The sequence below is a fragment of the Salarias fasciatus genome (assembly GCF_902148845.1).
Source record: "Salarias fasciatus chromosome 23 unlocalized genomic scaffold, fSalaFa1.1 super_scaffold_20, whole genome shotgun sequence".
Classification (NCBI taxonomy): Eukaryota; Metazoa; Chordata; class Actinopteri; order Blenniiformes; family Blenniidae; genus Salarias; species Salarias fasciatus.
Window position 1 is genome coordinate 11,941,294 of NW_021941230.1, and position 19,172 is coordinate 11,960,465.

Genomic DNA, 19,172 nt, shown 5'->3' on the forward strand with positions numbered 1-19,172 from the left:
AGGCGGAGGACCATGATTACAGGGACAGATCAGCACCTCGCCGTTCTCAAATCAGCTGCTGCACTCGGCTTTTCGATGCAGCTGAAGCGGTTTAATCTGCAGCCTCACTCAAGATTCCAATCCTCAAAATGCTGATTTACACTAAATAAGTCCATAAAAACAGAAGGATGGTTTTCTCTGCAGCCGCTTCTCTCTTATTCATACAAACGCGTCAATTAAAATCAGACGCTGAGATGAGCATTAGCATGTATTTAAAAGTTTTATGAGCGCCTAATGAAACCTCGGTGTAAAGCGGGCCGCGGAGACCTCATTTACTGCCGCCTTTAAACGCATTAAGTCTGAAGCAGGCCCCGGTGTGAGGCTGGTGTCCGGGAGACGAGCAGGAATGTGGAGGGAGAATAATTACCTGCTTTAATGAAGTACACCGAGGCCTGTTTGTGTGTTCAGGTGTGTGTGTTGACATGCAGGAATCTGCAGGGAGCTCCCAATGACAGACGCAGCTTCCAGCCTCCATCCCCTCCACGTGAAAACTCGGGACAGCGGCTTTTTATTTTGAGCTGCTCTGAACGGGTTTCTGGTCTGCTTCAAGCATCCAAGTACACAAACATACGAGACTTCTCCCATGTTTTCTTCTTCGAATCGCTTTAAAACATCAGCAGCAGCCACAAAAACAAACAAACAAACAAACAAACAAAAACAGAAAAAATGAGCAACAAAAACAGGAGAAAGACAAGAAGGCTTTTTTTTTTTTTTCTGGGCCAAATTTAACAAAAGCTACTTGCTGACATACTGCATGCTGTGTGATACTGTCTGCACTTGAATTAGATTCTTTACTGAATCCTTCAGATGAATTTCTTTACATCTTCTGTTTAAATGTTACAAATGTTACAAAAAGAAGCAGATTAACGTTGGACTTCTGCAGCAACACCTCTGAAGGGAAACTAAAACGACAAAACACTGCTGGTAAATGAATGAATGTTTTTTTTTTTTTTTTTTGGCAAACTAATCACTAAAAGTGTGAATGTATCTGCTGTTTTTTTCTCGACTGGGACACTGAAGACTATGAGAAAAGGAGGGACGTTGAGACGGTTGAAAAGGTGGAAGCAGCTTTGCGCAGGCGGTGTGAAAGCGGCGGTGGAGGTCTGTGATGCCGTCCTGAGGGTGCGGTAAGAAAGCTCTGCCAGTGGAAACTCGCTGAAGCCACACTGCAAGGGGCATTAACAAAAACCGCAGAGAGAGAATCCAGAGACAGACGACTGGTCGGAGCAAAACGGCGAAATAGTGAAAAGAAGGGTAGGATGTATAAAAAGGAAATACAAAGAGGAGGACGTCCAGCTTCACATTGGTTTCTCTGTTTCGATCATGACCTGAAATCTCCGGATTTTGCGGACTTCGCCGTTTTAATCCATCTGCCCTTGTTTTCTTTTAATACCAGAAGCAGTGCGAGTGCCTTAAAAACCCTCAAACGGCAAAGTCTCCGTATCCGGTGGGGCAGAAGGCGGCGCCGCGGAGGGTGTCCAGGCAGTTGACCAGGATGAGCGTGCCCGTCAGGTGCTTCCACCTCTTGGTGATGGGGTTCCTCATCTTGTCCAGGCCCAGGTGAAGCTCCTGGATCACGTCCCGGTAGCTGTCGCCCACGTGCGCCGCCCACGTCAGCAGGAAGTCGTAGGCCGGTTTCCACATGGACTAAAGAGGTTCGGGGGGGGGGGGGTTGGGTAAAGACAAGGGGGGTCGGGGTGGACGGCGGGCGAGCATTCAGGGTTTGGAGGGTGAAGGTTAAGGGACATGAATGGTAAATGTTTTATTGTGAGGGGAAATGTTTCGGGGTGGAAGGTGCAGGTCAGGCAAAGGGGAAAAATTGAGGATTAAATTCAATTTGTGCAACATCTGACGACAAATAAACAAAATCAATCAAGTGACCGGTGGGACGGTTCGGGTTTCTCCTCTCGCCTCTCACCTCGTTGTCCAGCAGGCCGTTCTTGTCTCGGTGCGGAGCCTCGTACGCTTCCATCTGCTGCCGGGACACTCGGGCCAGCTTCTCGGCCAGTTCCCTCCACCGGGACGCCACCTCCACCGCCGTGGTCAGCAGCACGAAGTCCAGCACCAACCTGGCAACCAGACCCTGACAGTCCATCTTCAGCAGCGCCTGGTGGGATCGAGACACACCCAGATCTCACATCATCCGGGGTTTCCTCCACAGTAGCCGATACGTGAGATAAAGAGAAACCTCGGGAAACAAGCAGAGAGGATCGCCACAGGACAGCAACACACACACACACACACACGCACTGATTTTTTTGTATGCAACGAGAAAATAATCATCTGAGTCATACATCCTTTCAAGTAAATGCGCCTCGGAGTGTGCTTTTCCAGTCGGCCTCTTTCATTACCCCTCGTTTACCCGTGACAGATGAGTAAGGACGTATTTACAGCAGCCGGACGACTTACAGGATTACGCTGAACAGCGTTGCTTGAGAGAGCCATTACTGCCTCCTCAGTACAGTAAACAGGATGATGAATCTTGTCAGCTGTGTCACTCAGAGGAGGAGGAGGAGGAAGGAGGATGAAGATAATAAGGCGAAATGAAGAGGGGTTCGAAGCCCGAGGCCTTCAGAGGTCAAAGTCAAGTCACCTCATTCTGACAAATGAAGCTCAGAGATTCATGTGAATCATGTCAGAAAAAGGAACAGAACTTAAAACACTGTTATTTGCTCAGACTTTCTACACAACGATGGGTTTTAATCATCGTAGCTGCTCAGAGGCGCCCCCTGTCTTCCGGTGCTATAGCTGCGGGGACGAAATGTGCTGAGGTCTTGCTGGTTTCTAATCTGCAGACTGAAACATATCAGATCGTTTTTATCGAGCGCAAAAGAAAGAGAGGAAGAATGGCACTCCGCCTTGGCGGAGACGTGAGCCGGGCTGAAGTGGCTCCTGGAGAGTGGAGTCCATTGAAAAGCGCCGCAGCAGCCATTAATTATTGACATGAGATGATTAATGACGGGATTTATTTCGCAGCTCGCTCTGCTGACACGGGTCTGACAACACTCTGCGGGTTTTGACTGAAAATGAACTGCATTTAACTTTCTGCTCAACTGTTCAATTCAGTCTCAATAATGTCATTATTTTTCAAGCACCTTTAAAAATGTTAAAAATGTTTCAGTATTAGAATGTTTTTTCGCAACTTTTAAAATAATAAAATGAAGATTTCTTCAATATAGACATAAAATCCAAGGATCAGAAAATAATTCCATAAACAAATCAAACCAGAGGGACTGCAACGTGGTGAAAATGATCAGGTCAGACAAGTCCATCTTCTCTGTCAGCAATAAACTCATATCTGCAAATTTTTCCTGAAATTCAAGAGGTTTTTTTTAACGTGAAACTGCAATTAAGTGTATAAAACCTCATACTATGTGGTTTTAAAATTCATTTTAAAAATGCCACCATATGTCTGAGGGGAACCTTGCAGAAAGCTTCTATTATTTTACTGATGCAGCGATGGCCGTGATGTATCTGCGCTGTGCTGTGATAGATGGACTTCATTAACCTGACCGACCTCCGCGGGTCACGCCCAGCTCGCACTGTATTCGTCTCTTGCTCTTCTGGCCGTCACGTCTCCTGTCTGCAGCTCTAAATTTAGACTCCCGCTGTCCGAGAAACCCTGGCGGTGCGTTCAGGTGCAGGCCGGGCAGCCGGCAGGTGAGCTGTGACGCCTAAAGCCCGGAAAGGATTAAAAAAAAAAAAAAAAAAAGCTCGGAGGCGTGACGGGCTGAGACGGGAGGAAGTTCGAGCTGCAGAACGATGTCAGGAGGTCAGACGGGAGAGGAAAAAGAAATCCTTTTTTTTTTTTTTTTTTGGTTCGGATTTCTGATTTGTAGACGGCAGCAGATGGAGGTCAAAGCTCAACCCGTTGCTCAAGGACTCTGTCAGCTGTTGTTTGAGCTCCCAGCTGGAGACTTTTTACATTTCCTTCTATTTGAGGCTCCTTTAACGACCACACTATTCATTCACCACTTCATGTTCCTGACATTAGGATCCAGTCCCGATGGGATTCAAGATTATGAAGCACAAAAATTAGGTCCAGAATTTGCCTGTTATTTTCATAAGGTTGTTCACTTTCACAACACATATTTAAGGAAGAAAAAAAAAAAAAAAAAAAAAAAAGCATGACGATCATGAACTGTGTTGAATGTAAACAGTGAGGGACCAACGACAGAGCCCTGAGGAACACCATTTCTGAAAATATTCCAGAAAAAACATGAAAACACATCGCTATCTGTTCTCCGCGTTTCCAGCTGACGAACCCTCAACATGAGTGTGATGTGAAAACAGCAGCTGCTCCGTGAGAGGCCGCAGCGCTCACATGAGGGACGGACAGACGGCGCCGACAGCTGAGCGGACGCTCGCTTCACCACGCTTCAGGAGGACAGTGACCACAAGACCGCTCCAACAAAGCCTGAAAATGGATACCTATGAAGTGCGTTTCACCTTAACTACATTCAGTCCATAATTTAAGATTAAGTTTTAGTGTTTCCGTTTGTATTTTATGTTTCTGAATTGAGTTATTACTTCATTGTCAGTGTAAATTGGTAATATTTACTATTTTTGTGAATGTATCATCATATGTTTCATCACATTTTAAAGAAGAATCTTATACAGCTTTGAAAACCTCACTTTTATTAAACTTCAACAATTTTTAGGCAACACATACTGTACTGACCTCAAAAGTTTGTGGAAAAATTAAGATATTCACTGGTAAAATCACACAAAGTAACACAAAAATGCACCTTTGATCCTCCTGTTGTACTTGTGAATGTTTCTTATCTCCAAAACTGCGTAAAGACCTTGGTGTGTGGACTTGAAGGTCACTGGAAAGAGTTTCTCTGCTAATAAAAGATGGTTTTCTCTCTTCTCATTAACAGTCTGTGATCCTGATACCCTGCAGCGGCACCGTGGTCAGAGCGGCTCTTAAAACATTTACGGCTTATTTAGTATGCTGATTTTTTTATGGGCCGTCGCAGGGGGGCGGGGGGGACGGCTGCACGTTTATGGAGACGTTTTCCGAGCTGCTGCTGACTTTTATCTCTGGACTTTTTTCGGTGGATGGGAGGATTGATTACGTCCCACTGCAGGAGCGATCGGGCCGCCTCCGTGCGGCGATCTATTATTAAGCGGCGCCCTCCTGGCCTTTCAGTCTCTCTTTCTCATTCTGTAACTCGAGTCACGCCGTTAAAAGATCTACCGGGGCGGTGTCACATGCCCCCCCCCCCCCCCCCCCCCCCCCCCCCCCCCCCACCCCCGCCGACCACACCGAGTCCCCCGTCTCCTGTCCTGATCAATGCCCGCTCACATTTCGCATGGGAACAACTGTCGGTGAGGCCGGCCGGCGTAAATCCAGCAGCAAAAAGGTCGACTGTATGCAAAACCTTCATATCACAGAAATAATCAAAACGGTTCAATATCGACATCATGCAACAGCCGAACCCATGATTGGAAAAAGGTTCAACGATCAAATAAACAGGAAAAAAATAAAGTGTAAAAGACAAACTCAGAAATGTTCGATAAAGTGAAAAATGTCAGAAAGACACCTCAATGGAAGCAATATATTGATTTCAAAACAACAGTTTTTAGAGTTTTCGTCTTAATATCAAGTTTTCTTGAAAATCTGCTACTTTTACAAATTTTTGTAAAAAAGTTGTATTCTGGTCTTGACGAGACTGTGATTTTTTTTTAAATATATATTCTTTAATACAAATATAGTTAAATATCTCATTTTGAGATTGAGTGATAAAGTATAATGAATTTTTTTCTGTAATATTTGTGACTTTTCTTCAGAAATTGGGATTTATTCTATTAAATGGGCTTTTTTCTTTTATTTTCTTGTTAAAAATGATTCTTGATTTAAAATTTCCAGTTACTTTTTAATTATTTCCCTAAAGAGATGTGTAACTCAGAGTTTCCCAGTAAATTCACCAATTCTGTGCATTTCTTTCAGCATTTTAATGAAAACTCATCAAAGTGATAAAGTGAGCACGTAAAGTGATCAGACAGGCTGCTGCAGAGAGTCAGATTATTGTTGGTGTTGCCTTTGTTCAATAAAAAGTGGAGATACGGATGGATTTGGGGCGATTATGTAAGCTGATCAGGAGGAAAGCGAGCAGCAGCGACAGGAGCAGTTTTTGTGAAGCAGGATCAGTAAAAACATGGAAAACAAATAAAATTAACACGTATCGCCTCAGTTTACCACTTTAATAAACAGTGAAACTTAAGTAGCAGAGGAAGAAACCAACTCAATAGTGTTTTTTTTTTTAATGATCTGAAGACAGCTTCGGGCTGAAGCGGATCAATGGAAAGCTGGAGAGAAATCATGGATGAAGCGATAAAGTGCACACAGCGCTGTAATCAAACGGGGAGGCTGCAGGGCTCATAATAAAAGGTGCACAAACTGCTACTTGGAGCTGTCTCTGAGGACGAGGAAAAGAAACGACGTCTACCGCAGCTCCGAAACGACCAAGAAAACCTTTTCATAACCTTTTCATCTGAACCAATCCCCTCCCTGCTGAGAGCAGGTCATTTATTCACGGCATACTTTATGACAGAAGTGAATACAGCTGTGAATACACACCCTCTCATCATCTGGAGCGGTTTTATTTACAGAAGCAAACACAGGGAAGGCGTCTTAGTTATTATGTTATGAGGTCGGCTTGAACCTTTAAATCAGAGCTGAAACTCTTTCAAACAGCTTGCCGCCACCGCCGCACTTACATAACTTCTTATTGTTCTCTGAGCTTTTCTTTCTAATAGTTGCTTTGCTGCTGTGTTCTTATGTATTTTCACACACTGAGTTCTATAGAGAAACATGCTTTAGTTTATTAATCCTGTAAAAGTGACACCACAGCTTATTAAGTATGCTTCATGCATACATTTTTTTTTTTTTTTTTTTTCACCAAAGCACGATATCGATCTGCTTTTCTCCCTGAGGGGGAGGAACAGCGACCCACCCCTCACTGTTGATGAAGGTGTGTCCTCTCATCATCCCCACTCCCTCCTCTCTTATTACACCCTCCACCGCCAGACGCCCCTCTCAACACGTCCTCCCTCTGAACTAATTAGCACACATAAGTGGTGTTCAGTGGAGTAAGGCGTCTAAATTTGTGCGTCGGGCACAGCGGAGGAACACGTTGAGTAATTCAATCGCAGCCGTTCCTCTCTCTTTCTGGAGTTCGACACAGATTTATATGGATTTGGTGTTTTGTCTGGGAGAAAATAAAGATCGCCTTGTTTGCTGAAAGAGGATTTTGAAGCCAGAGGTTCCCACTGCAGGGATGTTTTATTGAGTAAGCATTGCGTAACACGAGCTATTTTTCCCCCCTTTGAGGAGGAGACTTGGTAATTCAAGCCAGTGTGACTCAGGGGGGGGCCGTTTCATTTCAGCCTGAATATGACAAGTCGCGGCTCTCGGGGGAAAACGCTGCGGGAGGCTTTTAACAGCGACTTTCTGATGTGTCAGGATGTAGAATCACTTTAATGCTCTGTTCCTGCTGACTGAGACTCATTCAGACCCAACGCTCAAACGAAGGCTGACTCAATCTCAGTGCAGCTCCATGAAGACATCAAAGCTGTGAAATTCACTAGTTTTTAAGATTCTATTATCAACTGCTAATAAGAAATAAGTATGTCTTAATTAATTTTAACAATAACTGAGCTCATTGATTTATTTCTTCATTGTTGTCATTATGCTCGATAGCAGCATTTCCATGAAAACACTGTCGTGAAAACGGGGCCTAAAAGAGACCGAAGAAGCTCTAATATTGTATGAAAGTAACTCAAAAATATATTCTGTGTGTTGTGATCCATTCGCTTTAAGTCCTGCTAACTTTACATCACACACTGAGCTTGAGCCTCATCGCGGTTTTGTTAGAGGCGACTTTAATCGGGCCTCAAAGTGAAGGAGGGAATAAATTTATGTTTCTCAACCACGGTTAGAGCGAAAAAACACTGGGAGATAAATAACACTTAAAAAGACGTAAACAAATCTTTCCATGGAGGCCAGCGAAACCAATTCCTGCCTCGCCCTTGGCGATGAAAGTGTTTCTGACTTCAGAGGGAAACTTCAGTGAAGGACGTGTGAAGCGTGTCCTTGTTTCATTTCGCGGTAAATATTGAACACGTGGAGCTCGCAGGAGTCAAGGATGAAGCCCGGTTCAGAGATAAGAAAGCCCGGGCGCTTTTTGTGCCGGTTAAAGAGCCTCGGCGGGGGCGGCAGGTAGCCGCCACAATGAAAGCCTTTCATAAGGCATAAAAGCAAACCTCCCTCTCCTCGGGCTCAGATCGTGGGCCTGACGATACGACCTGCAGCCAAACGCGGGGAGGCAGCTGCGGGTGAAAAGCACCTGTTCCCTGGACCTCAGCAGAGACTGTCAAGGTCCCTCTCTGCAAGGCACTTTACCCCGACGTCCGCACGCTTCACCAGCCGCGCTTTTCCAGGCATGGGGAATGTCCCGGGACAATAAAACGCAACCGAGGCTTGCACGTGCACCCACTTGATGAAGTTGTTTTGAGGCGAGCCGCAGATGTTGGCTTCCTCTCCTAAACATTCTCCTCCAGATGCTTCATTTTTCATGTTCCAGCTGTTGAGCCGCCTCGGGCTGTGAGACCTGCACGCTGATCACAACCAGAGCTGCTGCAAACTCTTCCTTGTTGCATTCATTACGGTATTTTTTAGTCACCTATTGGAGACGCAGGCCAAAGGGAGCAATTTCATTCCTTTTGTTATTATTCCACACAAGGACAATTCAAGTGATTGTGAACTTGCATTACTCCTAAAGGATTATGCAAGAAAAGACTGTCTTCTTTTTTCTTTCTTTCTTTCTTTCCCCCCATGCAGGATCTTAAACATGAGTCGAGCTCCGGAAACTCATCATCAGCACTTTTACTGTTACTCAGTGATTGTAGCAGCAGCTCAATGGCACACATTTAGATCACATTAGAGGCAGCAACTCATTCTCTACTAGACAGATATTCTGCTCTTTTCAGCCCAGTTTTGTTGCCCTTACCTCTCACAGAGGAACTGTGCAGATGTAGCACTGCTGAATCGACGTTTGAAAAGAAAGAACGGTGACTCCGTTTCCCTGAAAGTCACCTTAACTCGTCGAGACTTGAGGCAACATATGTACTCATCCTCTGTTTGATCATTAATGTGTTTCTAATAGACACAGTTCTGCAGAGGATCAAATTGCAACACGGTGACTGCATCTGAACGTGCTGAAATCAAGACTCACCATCATGAGTTCTCTCTGGAAGGACTTCCTCTCCTTGTTCTCCATGTTGGTACACTCCTCCTTCAGCTTCTCCAGAACCGACGCCACCTTCTCCGGCTCGTTGTCCAGCTCTGTCCGGCAAAAAAAGTGGAGCGGCAAATTCCCGTAACCGAGGGCGTCGGCGAACGCCCGCCAGCTTCCCACGTTCTCCATCAAGACCGTCCTCACGGTGGCGTAGATGTAGGTGAGGAACTTGCAAGGCTTGAGGATCTGCTCCAGCAGCATGGTGGTCGTCAGGTCCGGCCCACACCAGTAAATGGGCTTGACTTTACCCAGAACCAACACGTTCTTGGCGTGGACGAGCCCCATCTTGCCCTGATAGTATCCAATGTACCACTCTTTGGTCCGTAGCTGCCCTCGCAGTTTGATTTTCTCCTCGCTGAGCAAAGCGATTACATCCCCTTTCTTGTACTCCAACAGGTACGTGCTCTTGTGCTGCCTGATCACCGTCTTGATCAACTTGCCAAATTTCAGACTGGTGATGCAGCGCTCCTGAAACTTTGGATATTTAGAAGTGACGGCGAGCGGAGAGAGGACAATTTTATCCACCTCCCGTTTTTTTAGAAACCTCCTCTGGCCAGTGATCCTTGCGCCGCTCTTTGGCGGTGGTTGAGGTGTCTGGACGCAGAACTGGGTGAGGATACAGTCGAGGGCGTCCTTGACCTGGACCCTCAGGGTGAAGTCTGCGATGCTGCTCGGGTTGTGGGAAGTGATCATGTAGAGGAGCCTGCTGATCTTCCCCAGCTTGACCTGAAATCCTCGAATCACGCCGGCGCCCTCGCTGGCTTTCACCTGATAGTTGGACATGTTGGAGTACAATCCCACCTGCAGGTCCTGAGGGAAACCCAAGACGAACTGATGTTTCCCCCACAGCTGGAGGGCCACCGGCGGCGACGACGCAGCCTGCCGACCCACCTCGTTCACCAATAACGTTTTGGGCGCGCAGTCGTGCCCGAACATGGCCACGACTGTCTTGAAGGAAGGGTGAATGTGCTTGGGTCCATACACACCCAGAGTTACCTTCCGCTGGACGTGGTCCCAAACGGTGGTATTGCGGGTTATGTACTGCGCCTGAGCCACTACGGCCACGTACATGCACGGCTCCAGGCTGTCCAGCTGCACCTGGACTGTATCCTTGTAAACGTACGCGTTGGGGATCGGCGTGTAAGGCCCCTCTTTGCAGTCGCTCCGAACACAAAGCACCTCTGCGATGTGACAGCTTTCTTTCTTCACGCTGACGGACACCTTCATCTCCAGCGTGATGAAGGACTTGATCTCCATGTTGCTGAGCTTGATCTCCACCACGGGGCTGAGGGTGGAGCAGTGGTCGCCGTTGAGCTCCAGCGGGGGGTCCAGTAAGGCTTTCATGGAGATTTGCTGGTGGTCTCCGTGGCTGACGTGCCCCTCGGGGATGTGGATGTTGATGTTGGTGTCTGGAAGCTGGACCACCCCGCCGCTGCTGTCCAGCCTGCACACGATGTTGGTCTCCACCGGTTGTGTCTGACCCCACCCGGGACTCTGACCCAGGGAGTCCAGGTCGTGGCAGGACCTGGCCAGCTTCCTGTGGTTCAGCCATGCAGTTCTGAAATCCTCCCTGCTCTGAAACTGCTCCGGCGAGGGAGCCTTGAGGCCCGTGAAGAAACCAGAGGAAGGTAAGGTTGGGTTGGACTGCGCCTGCAGGATGGACAGCTCGGACAGACTATGAGAGCGCTTACTTCTGAAAAACGGGTTGTCCCTGTGCAGGTTGGGTTCAACCTCTTGGCTGGGGCTGGTGGGGTTGTTAAAAAGTCCGCTGCTGAAGACGTTGTTCCCAAGTATACTCGTGTTGGAGTTCGAGGGTGACGCCAGAGAATCAAAGAGGATGAGATCTGCCGAGCTCCTCACGCCGACGTCTTTGTGGTTCTGATCCAACGAGCAGATGAAGGGGTTCATGGAATAGGGAGCATTGTTGTAGACCGGGGACAACTTCCACTCCCCGAGACCACCAAACTCCTTGGACCCGTCGTCGTATCCCTCCCCGAGGCTGTCGATCATCCCGCTGTCGCTGAAGGAAGAGTTCCTGAAGTTGACGGGCTGAACGTAGGCGGCCGGGATGTATCCCATCTCCGTGTTGTTGTGGGCGTACCACCACTCGCCCCCCGACGTGTCCAAAACGTAGAGGCGGTCGCCTTTGGAGAACTTCAGCGTGGTGAAGCTGCTCGGGCAATAATCCTTGATGGCAACCACTTCCTGTGCGGCTCCATAGGAGGATGACGTGTCCAGCCTTAAGGCACTGGGAGAAGGCACTGGAAAGGAGAGAGGCCATCACTGTAAATACAATCAATCAATCATTTCTCATACAGCATCTTCCAAAATCGAGTCAAAACAATAAAGGCTGTGAATCAAATAAAAAATACAATATGAGGTAAAACAAGTCGCTACAGCAAGCCTTGGTTAGTAAAATAGGTATTTAGTTTGTGATTTACAAAGCACTTTGCAGAAGTTCCAGAGTTTCACAATTAAAACAATAATGAATGAATGAATCCTTCAGATAAATGCGTTAAATGACTCAGTGGCTGATTATTACAGTTAACAGTGCTTGTCTCACAATCAAACACAGACATAATTGAACTAATGAAGCAGTTAAACTCATGAGATAATGCGATTTTGTGTTCCAATTTGGCCCCCCCAAAAAAAGGGTAAAAAAAGGACTCTAAAATGACCAAAAGCTTATTTCTAATCATCCAACTGTGACTACAATTTTTTTAAGATATGTGTGAGCAGATGAGCATAATTTGCTATTTTTAGTTCGCCTCATTAGCGTATATGGAGCATGTAAACAAAGCTGTAATGAAGAGAAACCAGTGGAGTGAAAAGAGCCGGGGAGCGAACAACATCGTTTTTCCAACTGAATAATTTAATTGCGAGAAGATGAAAAGCGCAAAAATTAAAATGACAAATTAGTTAAATTTCGGAGGTGCTGAGTGATTAACACCAGATTCATATGTGCGGCTTGGAGAGGCGGATGTGTGCGTGAAGCGCGGCGAAACGCGGACCTTTGACGTCGTTGAGGCTGGCTCCGGTGACCCCTTCGCTCAGGTCGATGAGCGTCCCCTCAGACTTGCAGCGGGGAAGGATGTGGTTGTTGTTGGTTACTCGGATGATTCGATGGGCAGCCATGGCCAAAAGTGAAGAAAACTCATCCGCAGCTCTTCATCTGGAGGACAAAAAGGATTCATTAAAGATTTCAAGTTGTCACATTGTTCATATAGTTATGGCTTTATTTACTTGTGGAGGACAGGATGGGTCAGGATCTGAATCAAGACGACACGGTGCACCTTTATTTACTTCTGCTGTCACTTCTCTCACCTCAAGCATGAATAAACCACTTTTTTTTCCCCCACAGTTGACGCCATCTGCTGCTCTAAAAATCCAGTATTCAGCGAGGGCCGGCGTGGCTACTGAAGCGAGGGTGAGGTGTAAATCTGATTTGCTTTATCTGATTCCTCAAACGCACCTACCATTGATCAACAGAACGAGGAAAAAAAAAACTCTCTGGTTATGCATCACATTTTGAATGCAGTGGGCTCAGACCATGAAATAAGGCTGGGAACAGATTTAATTTTGAATGCAGTAAATTTCTTTCCCAGCGAGATTCAACACAGATGCTGCCAGATTAGATCTATTGGCCTATAAAAGCAATAAAATCACAGAGAAGGTGCAAATCCAAATCACAAAACGGTTCAAATTGTTCCCGCAGATGTGCCAGAGAGCCCAAAATGAGGGAGGTGTCACTTGGGTAGAGATTTTCTGTATTCTTTCCACCTCTGCGGAGTGAAGAACACTCCTCTCGTTAACTACCACAACCTCCCTCTGGCTCCTCGCTTTTGAGCGAAGGGAGACCACAGAGAGCCCAAAATGAGCTGGAAGAACTTAATAGGCGCTCATAACGCTAAGAGGTGCAGCAGCGGGTCCGATCAGGGCTGTCAAACTCAGCCCCATTTGATCCAAACTATTCCATCCTACCGGCCGGATCTGACTGACGGTATGTTTGACACGCTCCTGCTTGTCCCCGTCACAATTCAGATGTGATTGAGTTTCAGAGTGAAAGCACGTCGTCAGCAGAGGAACTGTAATCTGATTAGAGAGAAATTGTTTCCCGGCATAAAAACGTCCCCGGAGACTTTATTATTCCCGCAGGACGTGGAGAGTGGCGACACAGGGAAAACTAATGACGCCATTTTAATCTGATTAAAGCAACGTACGCCGCTGTTTGTTTTCATAACGGCGCTTTACAGCTTCACTCAAAACTGAGAATAACATACAGCAAATTAGCTATTATTAGCCAGGACTGCCATGCATTATTCAAAGCTCCCCTCGCCGAGCTTTTTGTCTGCTCTCAACAGCTGCTTGGAAAAATAAAGTATTCACCAAATAATAAAGCATGGTGACTGCTCCTGTGAGATCTCATTACAGGAGTCTAATTAAAGGAGTTTTTTTTCTGGAGAACAGTGCACTGGTTTGAACTATATACCACCACAGTTTCCTTATAAAACCAGCTCTGCCTCCTCATTTGGCTCCATCCACCTGCAGGAGGCGATGGAAAGGCGTCTGAAACTCTGCGAAGGATTCAGTGGCAGGCCGTTCTCTGACGAGTTTGCATGTTCTCTCTGCGCATGTTGGCTTTTCGTCACACAACTTGGTTCCTTCCACATGAATCTGCGAAGCTTCACTCTGTTTAACAGCTTCATCCATTCACCTGAGATCTCCCGCTGAGAGCCAATCGGAATCCTCCGAGGGACACTTCATTTCCGTCCCCCCTCCGGCACCAGCACTCAGCTGCGATCAATAACACGCCGGCAGACAAAGACGAGCTCTGATACAACAGCGAGGCGACCCTGACAAATACACGAGTGGGAAAGGAATAAAGGAAGGCAGAGCTGTCGAGGCGGCAGATCGGCCTCCTGGATGATGAACTTTAGCCGGAATGGAGAAAACATCCAGAATTTGTTAGAAAAACACAGTCTGGATGACCTTCCCCAAGAAAATAACAGTTTTACAACAACCGCAGAAACAGCTCGTTTTACTTTGCTTTTGCAAAATGCCAAAACAGCAGCTTCCAGCAGCAAACTGCTGGAGGGAAGCGGGGATTGTGCTCGTATATGAAGTCGTTTCAGTCGGGCTGACGGAGCGCGGCGTGTCGGGCGGCTCAAAGTTTAATTAGGCGAGAGTCGGCCGGTGCTAATCCCCGGGTGGATGTTACTGTAATAACATTTCAGGCAGCCATATGCTCAGGCAGAGTTTATCACGTCTCCATCACAGTTGTTTAAAACGGGCAGCTTACAGGAGGGATGCTGCGAGCGTCTCCGCGACAAACCCCCCCCCCCCGTCATATTTACATCCAATCTCGGTTTTCTGTGGTAATCCCTGAACAAAGCCGCGGGCTTAAAACAAGTCTTTCAAATCAAGATCAAGCAAACACAGATGAGCGACACACTCATGAGCTGAATCCTTCAATCTGTGACAGCAAGAAAAAACACCTTTAAAATCATATTCAACAGTAAAAAAAAACAAACAAAATGTGATGATTCAGCTTGTTAAGGCGCTCAGTTCAGTTTGTTTTAACCATTTCCACACAAAATTTCACACATGCAAGCTCTCATACCTGGCCTGCGGTGAGTAAATATATAAATAATCCCTTCCTTTGGCGTGTGGTCAAGTACATTAGTCTGCTCTGCCCTGGGTGCCACCACTCATCAGCGGGGAAATTCATCCGTAAAATGTGACAATCGCCACTCGCTCCCCTTGGGATGAATTTCCAGGTAAATGAGCCCACTAAGTGCTGGCTCTCTGCTGTCACTTGCACCTCCACGCTGGAGCTCATTCTCAAGCGGTTTAACACACGAGGAGAAGAATAAGAAGGAGGTGAACGTCTGCAGGGGACAGGCGGTCTGATTCCCACCGTTTGACGTTTCCAGTGTGATCTTTTACCACCGGCGTGCGGCAGGAAGACAGCCAGGCAATGATGCTCCTCCACAAAGTGCTCACCATCGCTCAAGTCTTTATAGAAGACTGACTAAAATACATGTGAATGGAATATATGAAGGATATTTAGAATCCAATCTCCTGAAATGAAAAAAAAATCAACGATTTCATCATTTGTTGGCTTTACTTTGCCTAATACACATTTGATACTTACCAAAATGTACATTTCTATCATTTATTTGATGTATTTTTAATTGAATCTTCAAATTAAGTTGGTGCATCAACTAGGAATAAGAGATGTTTTCCTTCAGGAAAGTGGCCAAATAATTAAAAAAATATTTTCAGAATTATCTTACAATATTACTAAAACAGTTTATCATCCAGTATTATCTTTGATCTACCATTAAGGAGAAAAAAATATATAAAAAGCATGTTATGTTACCCATAAAAGGCTAAATTTTGAGACTTTTCTACAAAAATTTAAGAAAAATCAGACTTCCAGACCTAAAATAACCCATACATCTTCAATCTCAAAGATTTGTTGCAGTTTGTGAAGTGATCCCTGCCTTTAAAGAGCTAAATGCTGAGTTTCCACCATGTGGAAAAGCTCACAGGTATGGAAAAAAAGGGAGGGGGTGAATATGGGGAAGATGAAAGGATGAGGAGAAAGCGAGAAAATGATCACAATACAGCAGGGGGGGGGGGGGGAGGAGGAAGCATGAGGAAGGAAAATAGATTAAGGGACAAATGCAGGCAAGAAAGAGTGAGTAAAAAGGGATCTTGAGGTGGAACAACACTGGAAAACACTCCTCTGAAACCTGGAGGCTGAGCGAGGGAGGGCGAGGGGGATTTGGAGCTTATCAGATGACCTTATTGGCAGGACTAAGGAGGAAGAAGAGGAGGAGGAGGAGGAGGAGGAGGAGGAGGAGGAGGGACACACAATGCTCTGCACTAATTGTCAACCTATCATTTCCAGACATTTCGCTCCATCTGCTGCTTGGCTTTTCCCTGCAATCACTCTCCTAATGCCAACATGCAATGGTTAATGAGAACAATACAAGGAGGGAGCTTGAATTCAAATACAGAGCAGAGAAAGGGGGTAAATGTAACCCCACTCTGAGTAGAATATTGATATTTTTAGACTACTACACAAAAAAGCTCATAAAACTGTCAACATGGTCAACGGTAAGCCTATTCTTTACATTAGAGGAACGATACGGACAGTGGGGAGGGCTAATTCTGCTCCAGGTATTCATATTTGGAGTAACAGAAATACTACAGACGACCAAAACGAAGCCCTCTCATCGAAAAACAATCATACATGTAAATTACAAACAATAATGAGCAAACAGCACAGAAAGCTGTTAAAATGTACAAATTTTTGTTGGTATATTACGGAGATCAATGATCAAAAACGATTTTTGGCATATTAATGACAGAACTGTTGAAATGTAACACTTCCTTTACGGTGGATCATAGAAACGATCAAGCCACCTATACAGATTTATATCAGAAGGATAGTATATTCCCAATGATATAAAATTAAGGAGGCAATAATAAAATGCAACTGTAACAAATATTTCTGCATTTATATCACAGAGAATGATGAGCTGACAACAAAAGTGTTGAACTTCAACACTATAAGAAATCATCGAAGTAAATTTTGATGACATTGAGTCTGCGTGGCTGTTCCAGTGTAACAAATATCGCCGAAAATAAAACGGTAATAAGCACTGTAAGCTGTTCAAATGTCACCACATCGTAAAAATCACAGATATATTCGAGAATAATGAGCTAAAACAGAAACTTTAATAAAAGGCAGTCGGGCTGTCAGGTGCTGTCAATGTACCTGTGAAGTGCGGCGCTGCGCTGATAAACGTGTGAAAGAAAGAACCATTGTTGGGTTTTTTTTTATCGAAGCCGAATTACGACCCACATGTTGAAGCCCTGATGTACCGCGGAGCTGAGCGTGTGTGTGTTTCCAGAGCGGAGCAGAGTGTGTGTGAAACGTAAAGCGTGTGTAAAGTGGACTGACCTCCGGGCGGTGAGCGCAGCGAGGGGGAGCCGAGAGGAGCTGATGGAGAGCCCCGCTACACTTCTCCTTCTTCTTCTTTTACTCCTCCTTTTAGCCCCCGACATTTGACTCACGGTCTGGTTCGGAGAAAAAGAAACGAACACGCAGGAAAAGGAGAAAAAGACGTGAAAAATGCGTTTAATTCCACTCCCGCAAGTTTTTTTTTTTCTTTTTAACGGTCACAGGCGACTCTTCGCACGAGCTCCTCCGTCTCCGCTCGAGACTGACTGAGGAGGAGGAGCGCGAGGGTGACGACACGAGGGGGGCGTGGCCAAGCACACGTTACAGCATGTACCTTCGAGTAATCAATTACTTCACCTTCATTCACCGAGTTCACGCACATCAACAGTAAAAGAAAAGACAAAAAAATGCGATAAAGTGTTAATATTAAAGTAGAAAAACAAAAGGTTTCTGATAGGGTTAGGGTTAAATTAAATTCGATGAAAATTAACAAACACTATGAATTTGATGAAATTGCAAGGCATTGGGATTAAAAAAAGGTCAAAATACAAAAAAAAAGTAATGTCTGAAACAAATGTTACAAATGTTCAATACTGTACATTAAAAAGAACAAAAAAATCAAGGACAAAAAGTGCCAAAATAATCAGTTTCGTATTTGTCGGGGAAAAAAACATCAGCTAACTAAGGAGTTGGAATGTCACTGTTACGACACAAAAAAGTCACAGGAAAACTGAGAGAACAGATAAAATTGTGTCTGTTGAGACAAATGAAGTGATTGGAGCAGTTCCATGTCCCGCAGTCGAGGCTCAGACGCACCAAACAGATCCAGCGGCGATTAAATCCATCGACAACAGCTGGAAACGCACAAAGAAGGGACACTAATTCAGGAGAATTGTGCTAATTAATCTCATAAACGCAGGATGAGATGTCTGAAATGGGCCCGCTCTGCTGTGAAGTCTTTCACAAGTCGTCAGACATGCCGCGTTTTCGAAAGGAGGGAATCTCACCTAACGTATGCATCAGATTACATATCATGTCAGAGAATAGGAAATAAATACTCATAAACAGAAGAAAGGAGGAATGTGATCTATAATCTGGATGTCAGATGACGTTACATCAGCCCGTGGGAGGAAGATGCTCTAAATCTCAGAGGAGACAACTGAAAACAACCTGAAAACTGAAATTGCAGTTGCTGCTGCTTTTTGAAGTTGAGGATCGGGAATGCAAACGACGCGAGACGTTAAACCTCGAAGTGTTGCACGCTCCTCCTGGGAACCTTGGCACAGACCGTTGTTTTGGGGGGGGTTGTGTGAAGCAGTCAGCGCGGCGAGCGGCCGTTGCTGGCCCGCGGTTCAGCTCCTATTGGAGGCGCAGGCTGAATCGGGCGCGTCCATTCATGTGCGGCTTTTCAGAGCCTGAAAAGGAGCCCCGCTATTCACCGCTTTATCAAGCGGCCTCGCTATCAGCGCCGCCCGTTTTGCATCAGAATGAGCGGGCGTCTGCGTGTCAGCCAGGTTGGTTATGGGAAGGAACACCAGGAATTCGCTTCATTTCAGATGCAGCGTGAGTGAGTGCAAACGCAGGAATTCCTGGGAAAAAAAAAAAAAAAAAAAAAAGTGAGCAGGAGCTTAAAATAGCAAATAAAAAGCTGGGCAGCTTTGGAGGAGCGGGATTTATTCTGCTTCCAAACAGACCGAGCTGCTGTAATCCTCTGAGACACTTTATCTCAACTTTTTGGAAAAATACTGACCACCAAGGAAAAAAGATGCGCGTCATGTTGACGCTAGCGGCCTTTTCAGTGAGTCGGAGAGACAGCGGCTCTAAAACCAAAAACAGAAAAAGAAAAAGAAAAG

The 19,172-nt window shown here is 45.7% G+C and overlaps 1 protein-coding gene across 1 annotated transcript; it reads right to left on the reverse strand.

Annotated features, from left to right (window-relative positions):
• Positions 1-961: 961 nt before the first annotated feature.
• On the reverse strand, positions 962-17,514 carry LOC115384039 (SH3 domain-binding protein 4-A-like). Its single transcript, XM_030086319.1, has 5 exons — positions 17,320-17,514; positions 12,356-12,516; positions 9,282-11,605; positions 1,958-2,146; positions 962-1,686 (listed from the first exon to the last, which is right to left on the reverse strand). The coding sequence occupies exons 2-5, from the start codon at positions 12,477-12,479 to the stop codon at positions 1,462-1,464; spliced, it is 2,862 nt and encodes a 953-aa protein (XP_029942179.1). The 5' UTR covers positions 12,480-12,516; positions 17,320-17,514; the 3' UTR covers positions 962-1,461.
• Between the last annotated feature and the right edge of the window lie 1,658 nt (positions 17,515-19,172).

Bases quoted from the DNA above. Each gene is read 5' to 3' on its own strand.
- LOC115384039 (XM_030086319.1), bottom strand. From the start codon at position 12,479: ATGGCTGCCCATCGAATCATCCGAGTAACCAACAACAACCACATCCTT. The intron at 2,147-9,281 runs GTGAGTCTTGAT...CGATCCCACCAG, and splicing joins TCCAGAGAGAACTCATGATG to GCGCTGCTGAAGATGGACTG. The intron at 1,687-1,957 runs GTGAGAGGCGAG...GAACCTCTTTAG, and splicing joins ACGGCCTGCTGGACAACGAG to TCCATGTGGAAACCGGCCTA.